Source organism: Camelina sativa, chromosome 12, assembly GCF_000633955.1.
Source record: "Camelina sativa cultivar DH55 chromosome 12, Cs, whole genome shotgun sequence".
Lineage (NCBI taxonomy): Eukaryota > Viridiplantae > Streptophyta > Magnoliopsida > Brassicales > Brassicaceae > Camelina > Camelina sativa.
Window position 1 is genome coordinate 3,872,449 of NC_025696.1, and position 11,438 is coordinate 3,883,886.

General features: G+C 32.7%; 1 protein-coding gene across 1 annotated transcript in view; it reads right to left on the bottom strand.

Annotated features, from left to right (window-relative positions):
* LOC104729988 (ethylene-responsive transcription factor ERF043-like) overlaps positions 10,788-11,438 on the bottom strand; it is a 1,644-nt gene continuing 993 nt past the window's right edge. Inside the window, exon 2 of the mRNA XM_010449041.2 lies at positions 10,788-11,377. Within this exon, the coding sequence (XP_010447343.1) occupies positions 11,020-11,377 (358 nt within the window). The 3' untranslated portion in view covers positions 10,788-11,019. The remainder of the gene's footprint in view (positions 11,378-11,438) is intronic.

Sequence of the window (11,438 nt, forward strand, 5' to 3'; positions counted from 1 at the left end):
TTTTTTTTTTTTTTTTTTTTTTTTTTTTTTTTTTTTTTTTTTTTTTTTTTTTTGATCAAAGAGATGCTTTCATTCCATTCAAATAGATAGTTTAAAGTACAACACAAGGTAAACTAGAACAAAGCATAGAGCAATAAAAATACAGGGGTAGATAGAGACAATCGATATGAAAAGCTTGAGAGCTGTGGACCACTTGCTTAGGAGCAATATGGAGCTTGTGAGATCAAGACAAACCGATGCAGACTCCTTGAGCAAGTCAAAGGAGCAGGGAGCCACTGTCTTGAAACTTCGAAGACTGGGCGGAGGTGAAATTGGCAGAGCTGAGTTGCCAAGAGATCGAGCAGGGGTGTTATGGCTCTGAAGACCGGTTACTACACATGTAGTTGTTGGTCCAAGGTTGCTAGAAGAGTACTTAAAGAGGTTGTGGTAACCACTCCTCCTTGGAGTGAGGGTCATAATGCCACTAGTCTTCAAGCTAATGTGAGGGAACTTCAAGAAGTAGTTGATTAGCAGTTTAAAGGTCTTTGAGAATAGGCAAGGTGTAAGTGGAGAGTTGGTAAAGCCTCGGTAACCCCCACTCTTTAGAGGTGGGATCATAATGCCAAGCTTCCCTAAACTGTCTCCTTCTAGAGTGTCATCCTTAATTGATTCTAGTAACAGGGTTCTTAATAGACTCTTGGGCCAATGAAGCAAAGGATGCAGATTAAGGTTCACTAGTAGTCTTCGGCCTAGTGGTATTCTTAATCTAAGCAACCAATGACTAGAAAGGGGAAGAGTGGAATTCAGACTGGACCTAGTTACAAGTTGACGCTGGAACAGTTGGGTTAATGATAATAGATAGGGTAAAGGATCAGGGAGAACCAGCAATACAGATAAACCAAATGGCGGATCAACATCATTATCAAAGCGATGCATTGCAAGCTTCCAAACCAAACTAAATAAACAGCCTTGACACAAGGGGGATACAACCACAATCGAAGTATCTAATGGTCTGCTACCGAGTGTAACTCGACTTGACCAAGCAGGACACAAAGATACTAGGCGGTTTGGTCTAAATATGCAATTAAGATCATGGGGTCTAAGGCAATTCCAGGTCAAGGATGATTTATATCTATAGTTTATCCAATGCAAACTATCTTCCAGGGTTTGAGAATAAGATTGGGGACTAGACCTAGGACAGAGGATTACCGAGAGAGAAGCAGAAGTCACCAAAGAGGCGGTTTTCTTCGTCAGACGATTCACCGGTGCCGGCGTCAAAACAGAGCTTCCGTACTTGGTGAGATTTGTATCCAAGGAGCGGTAAGGTGCGATATTTGACGGCTTAAGGGGGTGGTGAAATAGACGGAGACCGAGTCTAGAGGGACACTGATGGGTCTCTCGAGCAAAACCAAGCGGTGAGAACTCGATGGTTGAAGCTGAAATAGCGGCGGAGATGAGATCTGAAATCTCAACATATCTCCGGGAGGTCAGAAACTGAGAGCAAATATACTACAGAGGAAGAGGAAGCCACAGAGAAGAAGAAAACAAGGCCCAGCGGCGCCGATCGGGTTCGACGCCGCCGGGGGAGCAGATCTCGGGGGTTGTGCCAGAGAGAAGAAGGAGGCTAGGGCGAACTCGATTTTTTACAAGTCCACGAATGTAATTTTAAGGTTAATCAACATGTGTGATGATAAGTTATATTTTACGTTTACACTGTTTATATGGGCCATGCAAAGTGGGTGTATATTTAAACATTTTGGGAAATCGTATGATTATTTCCTGAATTAACGCATAAATTAGATAATCAACAAAACAAGGAAAGAAATAGTACTATATTAACACCTTAAAAATGATNAAAAAAAAAAAAAAAAAAAAAAAAAAAAAAAAAAAAAAAAAAAAAAAGTCTTTTTATCTCTAAAATTGTTGGTACTTTGTTTTAGTTTGCTTTTATTTCCCGTATTTCAAATAACCTCGCTAGCTATGTTTTTGGAACGAGAGAGACCGATATGATTGGTGGAGTATAGCTGAATAGTGTGACTGACAGGGAATGCTTCGAAATGAACATAATACGCCGCTGAAAACAATCGTCGATCAATATATAGTTTAAGAAATTAAAAAACCAGCATAGAGTTTGATTCAAGTGGGTTTCTTATATATGGTCAGACACCTTTTTTGGAAGAAACAAATAATTAGGCTGACAGAGAAACCACATTATTTGACTTTTCTTGTATTTTTGTGTGAGATTTAGAAGTTCAAACAAAAGAATCACCTTTGATTTAGCTATTTGAAGAATCACCTTTGGTACACGCAACGTTTACATATACAAACGTAAATACGATAATCGAATATAATGATTTTATGAAACATGTCATTTATCAAAACATGTCGTATATAGCAGTCTGTACATATATTTGTATAACAATATGAAATGTCTTACACTTTCATCGGTATGTCGGATTATTAATCTAAAGAATATATGCACTTTTGTTTGACATAAAATAAATAAACATTAATTTTTCTTGGTTGCTATGTATTTCTACTTTTCTATTGCTGGTTTGGGTACATGGCCTTCTATTATTTTACCTAGTCCATATACCCAATTGGGAAAATGGAAAGAAGTTCAAAAGAGAGAATGAAGATAATCCAATTTCATATCATATTAATTTACCATATTAGAATTTTAAATTATATAGTACAAAGTCCATGACCATTAATTGGGTCCATATGTTTGCCACATTTGTTTGTTTCATCTGTTATGGGTCTCTAGTCTTGAGAATAATCACTTCTTTTAATCATTATCGGTTATTTCCCTTCTTCATTAAAATGCTAGTAAATTCCATTTCTTGTATTAAGTTTCTAGGTGAAAACATGTTCATATGATATACTAGCCCATCGCTAGCTTATCCCCATATGCCCGAAGCTAGTTCTACAGGGTATCGATTTTAATCCCTCATTGTGGAAAGGAAATGTTCATCCAAATCCACCAGTAGGTTATTGGTACGCCAGACGTTCCTCGAACCCTGGTCCTCACCCTTTAAACAACCTTCCCACATGACAAGCTGTCACCAATTGATTGGGACGGCTAGTGTGGGCTAGTGGGATCCGCGGGACGGGTTGTCACAGTTCTATCATAATCAGCACATGAATTAATATTTAATAGCTAATAATAACTTTTTGAGAAGAGGTACTATATTTTGTAAGTATGATATTAGAACACTAATTATATAGGTGATGACCTTTATTTTTGTTTGGAAGATTTTGTTGATAATTTGGGATGTAGTTCAATATCAAATTTAGTTTAAACATAAATAAATCGTAAGCCCAAATATATGCTTTTGGAAATATGAAAATAAATGTATTCTCCTAATTTGTATTTGGAATGTAATACTTATTTGCAATAGTTTTGGAAGTTAAAATTAAAAGTAGTCATAAAAGTTTGAGCTGAAGGTTTGCATTAAGAATTAATTTAAATAGAGTGATAATTTAATATTTAAGCTTGATAGGACGGATAGTAGGCTTGTTTTGTGTGGTATGAGCGTGCGTAAAGCTCAGATATCTTCTTGAAGCTCATATATAAGAATACAATACAAAGATATGAGGAATTGTTTTATTATTTTCTGAGTAATATAAAAACACTTTTGTTAATTATTGGCTTATATATTAAAATCCAGGAAAAAACAAAACATCAAATAAAAAGCAGAACAAAGCTGATAAGAAAAGAGGTTTAAACATTGAATCCCCTTGTGTATTTTCAATGAGAGAGTGCTATGTACATCATCTTCCATGGCACGATCAGACTGTCGGCTACTCACCAAACTCTCATCAGATTCTTCCATAACAACTTTTGGTTATTTTTCTGGTGATATTTTAGAAGCAAAAATAGAGATTAGCTGATGGAAGCAGCTGAATATAATATAATATAATCTACATATAAAATATTTATTTATGTTTTTTTTTCTTCCGGTAAGACAAGCCAATTCATCTATCTATGTTAAACATGTGACTAATCACCTAATAGAGCGTCGGTTCTTGAGCTATTGGGATTCAAAACTGGATGTGTTGCTCATGTTGTAGGAGAGTTTAGATATTACTACATTTTATGAAATCTTTGGTAATTTAGTAATGAAATAGGAGGATGGTAGGCTTTAGTTAAGCAATAGATGCTATTAGAGAACAAATTTGAAATATGGACAAATGACCTGTAAGATTTTATAGGTTCATTTTGAGAATGTCTGTTTTTGGGACAATAGAGATGGATCTTCAAAAAAAAAAGTAAGATACATATAATATAGTCTCTAAAACTAAAATCTATAATTAAGCTTTTAAAATAATATTTAATTTGTTTTTTTTAACACATACAACAATAACCAATCAACCAACCAACAAAAAAACACAAAAACACAAAAAATGTATAATATCTAAGATGAAGTGAAAGAGAATGAGAGAATGAAAAATGAGTATTTATAGGATAGCAAGTGATGAGAGTTACAATTTAGAAACTAAAAAATATGGAAGTTAATTCTAATTTATTGTATGTTGAATAAAATCGAGTGGAGAAATAAAGTTAATGTAAATTTATTTTATTTCAGTTTTAATATTAAAGTGTGAGTTAAATGTATATGATTAAATGTGTTTTATTTATTGTTTTGATTGAATCTTTTTAGCTTTATATTAAAGGGTGAGTTAAATTTAAATGATTGAATGTGTTTTATTTGTGGTTTAATTGGAATTTTTTTTTTTCAGTTTTCTATTAAATTGTGAGTTAAATGTATAAGATAAAATGTGGTTTACTTATGGTTTAATTGAAATTATTGTTTTAGTTTTATATTAAAGTTTAATTTTAAAGTATATGATTATATGTCTTATTTTTGGATTAATTGAAAATATTTTTTTGTTTTATATTTAAAGTGTGAGTTATATTTATTTGATTAAATATGTTTTATTGGTAGTTTAGTTAAATTTTTGGTGAATAAGGTTTTCAGACAGATGTCAGTTTTACAGTAACCACATGTCAAGCTATGGAAGAAAGTTTTAGGAGTTATCCTACTTTATTATATAAGAAAATTTAATTTTAAAGTGTATGATTAAATGTCTTATTTATGGATTAATTGAAAATATATTTTTGAGTTTTATATTTAAAGTGTGAGCTATATGTATTTGATTAAATGTGCTACGTGGTAGATAGATATAGCTTATTAGAGGCTGTAACCCTATTTTATTATATTAGATGTCAACTCAGCACCTTAAGCAGTTTTATTATTAACTTTCTTTCACCAAAAATAAAAATATATTGTACTTTAATAATATTGAATTCAAGATACTTCTAATTCTATATGTAGTATATAGAGATGTACTCATTTAGTCACTAAAAAAAAAACATTTAAATACATATACATATTTTTTATTTGCAGTTCGCAGGTATCATGTGAGAGCGGAAGATACAAGCTAAACAAGAATTAACTAAGTAATATTTGATTTACTAATTTGGCACAAACAATACTTAATGCTCGTGGTTCTAGTTATTAAATTAACATTGTGCGTCACTCTTAGTGGGTTTTGATACAATGTTAATCGGATTAATCCAGCACATAGATTGACAGATATTTCATTGTCAAGTTTTAATGTTTACATTGCTGATGCAATGTGATAGAACCCATGAGTCATGTCACTATTATCGAATGTATTTAGTCATCTACGAAGATAACAAAGAATTAGGAAATGCATCTTCTCTTTAATTTTAGTGGGAAATCTCTGGATTTAAAAATTCGGGTCTTAAATATTTTTTCTCTTTTGGTCCAATGCTACCTTTAATGATTGAAAATCTAGAAAACATCTGAAAAACAAAATTTTTTCATGAGCCACTAAACCCTAAAAATGCCATCACTAAAGCGTCACGGTGCATGAGATGAATTGCATTTTAGAACTCGTTAATTGTATATATGTATTCAACGCCCTTATTTTAATTGCTTAATGTCTCTTCATGCCCCAATTGATTCCTACAAAGTATCAAAATCAAACAACATTTTTTTATTGATTTTGCTCACTTGTGGCGGACAAAATCAGGGTTTCCCCACAAAGAAAGCTCCATATATAATTTTTTTTTATAGTTATTATTGCCCTCTTCTTAAAGTAAATTATATTAATGTATATTGTGGGGATTGGGGAAACGTTGTCATTAGTTTAAATTTCGCGATTTAACCCATAAACATCAGCATATCAGTGTCATAAGATGTTTGCCAAAAAAAAAATCAGTGTCATAAGATTAATTAAGACTTTGACTTATAATCCTACGTTATTAATAAAAACGATAACTGCAAAGTTTCAAAAATAAGTAGTGTTTTGACGGGGGGGAAAATATTAATAGTGTTTGTATATCTTGTTTGACAAAAATAAAGTGTGTTTTATTCTTGAAATATATGTGTGTATATTTTATAATCCGAACCAACAGAATTTACGTGTTGTGTGGTCCATAAAGCTCAAAGACCTAGCTAAAAGAAGATTGATAGAGAAATCAAAAGATGAAAAGATACAGCTCTATAAACGTCGGGAAAATATTCATGACAATTAAGGTCGAGGATTAAAAAGTCTAAATAGCAATTCTGTTTATGAAATCCTGAAATATCTATTCTAATTTGTTATACAAGGCTTTTTTTTGTCGTCATTTGTTGTACAGAGTTAAACACACTCATTCCCACATATTAGTATTGTTCAACAAATAACAAAGATGACTTTATTAGTGGGCAATTTTGTTTTTTATATTAGTTTTAACAAATTTGTCGGTACGTGAAACTATAACAGTAAAAGGTAAAAAAGACAGCACTAACTTTATCAGCTAGGGTTTCCATTTCTTTATTTTATGGGATAATACTATAACAATCATACATGAGAAAACAGGTTTATTCTAAATACTAAACTTTTTTAAAAATATATATATTTTTAAACTTGGTGTTAGGTGAAGGGAATGTCGTAGGAAGTTGCATCTTTGCTGGAAGTTCTTTAATTATCACTCGTAAGACTCCGACAAATGGTTCAACATGGTGCGTCTTAACCCCTTAGGGATATTTGTTCAAGATAATATCTAAATTGATTAATTTTATATGTTGTTTCATTGGTCAACTCTCGATCGTATTTCAAATTAGCATAATTGTTCTCCATAGGAAAGAACTCCATCATCAAAAGAAAATCCGTTGCAAAAACCTAACAACTCTAGCTACCTAAACAAAATCTTAGTCTTCAAAACTCGAAAAANAAAAAAAAAAAAAAAAAAAAAAAAAAAAAAAAAAAAAAAAAAAAAAAAAAAAAAAAAAAAAAAAAAAAAAAAAAAAAAGATCCAGGATCCAGGTTCTAATTAACAAGTAAAATTAATGCATGTGTGAAAATATAATATCAACCTTTCACAAAAAAGGAATTAAAAAAACTTAATTTCGATATACCTGGTTTCAAAAAATTAGGTGAGGGGTATAGTATTTTAGACTCGGATCGGGTTAGCTGGTCTTTATTTTTCGATATTTTAATTTCTTTTTATCTTTTTGGGCAAAACCTAGATTTAGTATGCATATCATGATAATTCTTGTTGCTGAAAACTTACAATCAAATTAAGATAAGTAGATAACGAATGAGAAAGTCATTTCACCAAACGATAGATGCGTGATGGAGCATGTTATGACTTATGAACTAAATGAATGGATTAACATTATTTAAAAAAAAAATGAATGAAGTGATTAGAATTGCGGTCAGGTTACGAATTGCCAAAATTCCACTTAAGAGGTAAACCAAAAAGGAAAGGTAGATGCCCAAGCCCATCATCAGTGACAAACTTGTACACTGGACGCTTGAGCAGTTGGTCTTTTATAAAAAACAGAGCCCACCGAAGCAGAGAACGCATTGTCGTCTTCTCCAATTTATTAATTTCTTTTCTCTATGATTCTTCTATTCCTCTAACAGCGAAAGTGTTGTCGAGAGAAAAAGAGAGGTCTGAGAACACGGTTGTACATCTCAAACTTGTATAGTGGATGATGATGCAGAAGGAGTTTTGTCCAATTAAAATGTATTCACACGCAAGTAAGGAACTCAGCTCGTAAATAAAAAGATTAGGCTTGAGTTGAACCATAATCTTGATGGTTTATGTTTAAATTAACTCTAAAAATCTCCATAACAAGAGAGGTTTCTCTTTGTTCCCGATCAGTTGTTTTTTCTCGAGTCCAAACTCGTTGTTGGTCCACTTGGTTCAAGTATGTATGCATATAAGCTATAGGAATAGGACGAGAGCGTAATGGTCAAGATACAGGCAACCCTATCGACCTCAACATCGTTTATATAAGACAGAAACAAAATCGTCAGGAATAAGTTATCTCATAGACTAATTCGAACACCAAATTAAATCTACTAATTCTCTTCTGTCATGTTGATGTGGTTTGCTTTACACGACATCAACTAGACAAGTAACTACTCCATTGTTTAAGCTAAACAATGTCTCTTTTTTTTTTTTTTTTTTTTTTTTTTTTTTCTTTCTTTCAAATCTCTACTAAATCTACAAACACACAAAAAAATGTGCTAAACGTTGTCCACTTTATAAACCCTTTAGGAAAAAGATTACTATATTTATTCACCTAATGTTTGTTGATTAAATTTATTTTTTAATAAGGTGTTTATAACGTTGACAACATTATTTACTCAACAAAAAAAAATTAAAAAAAATTGTGGACTAATGGGGTTGATGGTATATTGCAATTAGCAAATATTAAACGTATAAAGGAGTGCAACTAGGACTAGGAGAGATTCTAGTAGAAGAAAGTACATCGCGGTTCATTTGCTTTAAAAGACATTTTTTTTACGATATACCATAGATGTGGATCATTTCAACTTAACAACAAAAATATGGATTATTTTGCACTCTTCTAATACTGCGGGAGTCTGGGACACTAGTCATTTTGCGATGTAACATCGTCTTGTAAATAAGAATTCACCAAGCTATATAATACCATATAAACAAGCCAAAATAACAATAATAATAACACCGACACAACAGTTGAAATATGGCAAAACTCACTAAATACACATGGAGCCACTCTTGTTAGGATTTCGCTATCAATGAATAGGAACATAAAGTAAATGGGATTTTACTTAAAAAGTGTTGCTGGAAAGCAAAATGCAATAATTCATGCGAAGAGATTTTATGCGTCGATGGTAACCCAATACGAAATCCCACTTGTGAATTATATGGGTTCTAAATTTAAATATAATGTGTGTGCTCCACTCCAGCACTTGATTCACAACTTGTGAATTGTGATAAAGACTTGTAACTTTGTAAGTAAGCTCTTCTCCTTTTAACCTTTCACATATACTCGTCCATTTGTCAATAGACAAGACGTGCATGTATACAAGGGACCGTTTTGATTTTTTGGACGGTGCATGATGTTTAAGTTTATGTACATTACAAGAGAATGGTCTATTACAAATGACAGTTTCTCTAGTCTCATATTAATCTGACCATGACTCATATTCCAAATTGACTTGTTAAATCCTCTGGTAAACATGAATTAGAGTGCTTATTTTAAAATTTAGGAAGAAAAGAACTGCCATTTACCACCGGGGTTTTTAAGGAGATAATCTCTTCAGTTGCACCAAGTAACAAATGTAGTTGGGATCCAACATATTTTGTATATGAATCCGTTAAAATCTTACAGGCACACTTAAAAAATGTTAAATCTACTTAGACGGTGGGTTTTATAAGGACCTATCTTGATCAGTACTATCATCGGCCAATGATTCGTCCTTGCTTCTTTTTTAAAAGGACAAAATAAAATTGAGATGCAGTTGGGAACACGACAATGAGACTAGAGAGAGTGATGATATATAACTGGACCAATTAAATTTGACTTCACTTCTGTCCATATCTTCTTTTTCTTTTTGTTTTACAAACTGAATAGTAGTAGTAACTTTTTATTTCCCATGGAGACAAATTGAAAGCAGACTTTATTGGCTTCCACACAAAAATAATAAATACACGTGGACGTTACCCTTCACAATTTCATGGGGGGAAAAAAAACTCTCTGAAACGTCTGTTTCCTTTATAGATATTTAGATTCACTGTCAGTTTACAGTATTATATAATCTCTGTAAAGTAAACCATACGAAACCAATTTATTAATCAAATAGCTCTCTAAATAAAACATTTTAGAGATCGTAGGCATGTTTGTATTAAAGAATAAAACTAGGATTAGGAGACTGGAGAGTGACAATTATACATACTACTGATTAACTAACTTATATTTATAAATAATTTGTAAAAATAATGCATATGGCCAAAAAAAAAGTTACATAAAAATTGTTGGAAATCGATTGTAGACATAAAACCGGTCACAAATTTGTAAAGCAAGAAAAAGTCATGCTTACAAAATTTGTCTCAAACCCGTCAAATTGTTGATGAGATTTACATATCTACCGTTTGACTTTTTTTTTACTTAATACTATCAATTTGTGATACTTGGAAAGTTGGAAGTAGTATTTAACTAAGCAGTCTAAGCTCATAGTACTAGTTATTATTTTATTTTTTTTGGTGTGGAAGCGTTAGATAATGTGAAAATTTGAACTGCTACGAAGAAATAGAGTATGTCAAACATCGAAATAAATGTTGTCCAAGCTTTGAGACCATATGCCTATTTTTTCATTTTTTTCAAACAATCCACACAGGCACACAGAGTACTACTCTTGAATTCAGATTGTGACTCATCGTCGACATTAATACAAACCAGACAACATGTTTTTGGTGTAAATTGAGAGAATCTACCCATCTTGCAAAATTGAAAAAATAACAAAAAATGAAAACTAGAAAGGTTACTGTCACATTATTTCCGGCTAAACCCATAGCAAAATATACACACTTACATTCCCATAACCGGACTACGAGTACGAGGTGAATGAGAAGAACATCATCATCTTAATTAAAGAGATATCTCACGCAACGCAAAAACACAGAGACTCCCATCAAAAAAAACTTAACCCCCCCACAAAATAAAAAAACAGAACAATATTACTATTTCAGGGAAAGTGTTTCCAAGATTCGAAAACTGATGAGTTCAACGAAGAAGAAGAAGACGAACCATTGTTGTTATACGTAAAGTCATCTGTATCCGTACCACTTAACCAAGGAGGCATGTACACTAACTCTTCCAACGAGTCAAAAACCACGAACTCGTTTGACTCGTTTAAACTCGTGGTGCCTAGACTCGGTAACTCAACGATCTCGTCAAGGTCGTCCGAGACTGCACTCTCCTCAATGCTCGTCACAGAGAACGAAGACGAAGAGAACGACACCGTTTCGCTGCTCACACTACTACTACTACTCTCTGACCTCTTATTCGACGTCGTTTCCCCAGTCTCCGACCTTTTGGTTTCGCTAGTCTCGGAACGAAGCGGCGTCGTATCGAAGTCCATGAAAGCGGCTTTGGTCGCCGCAG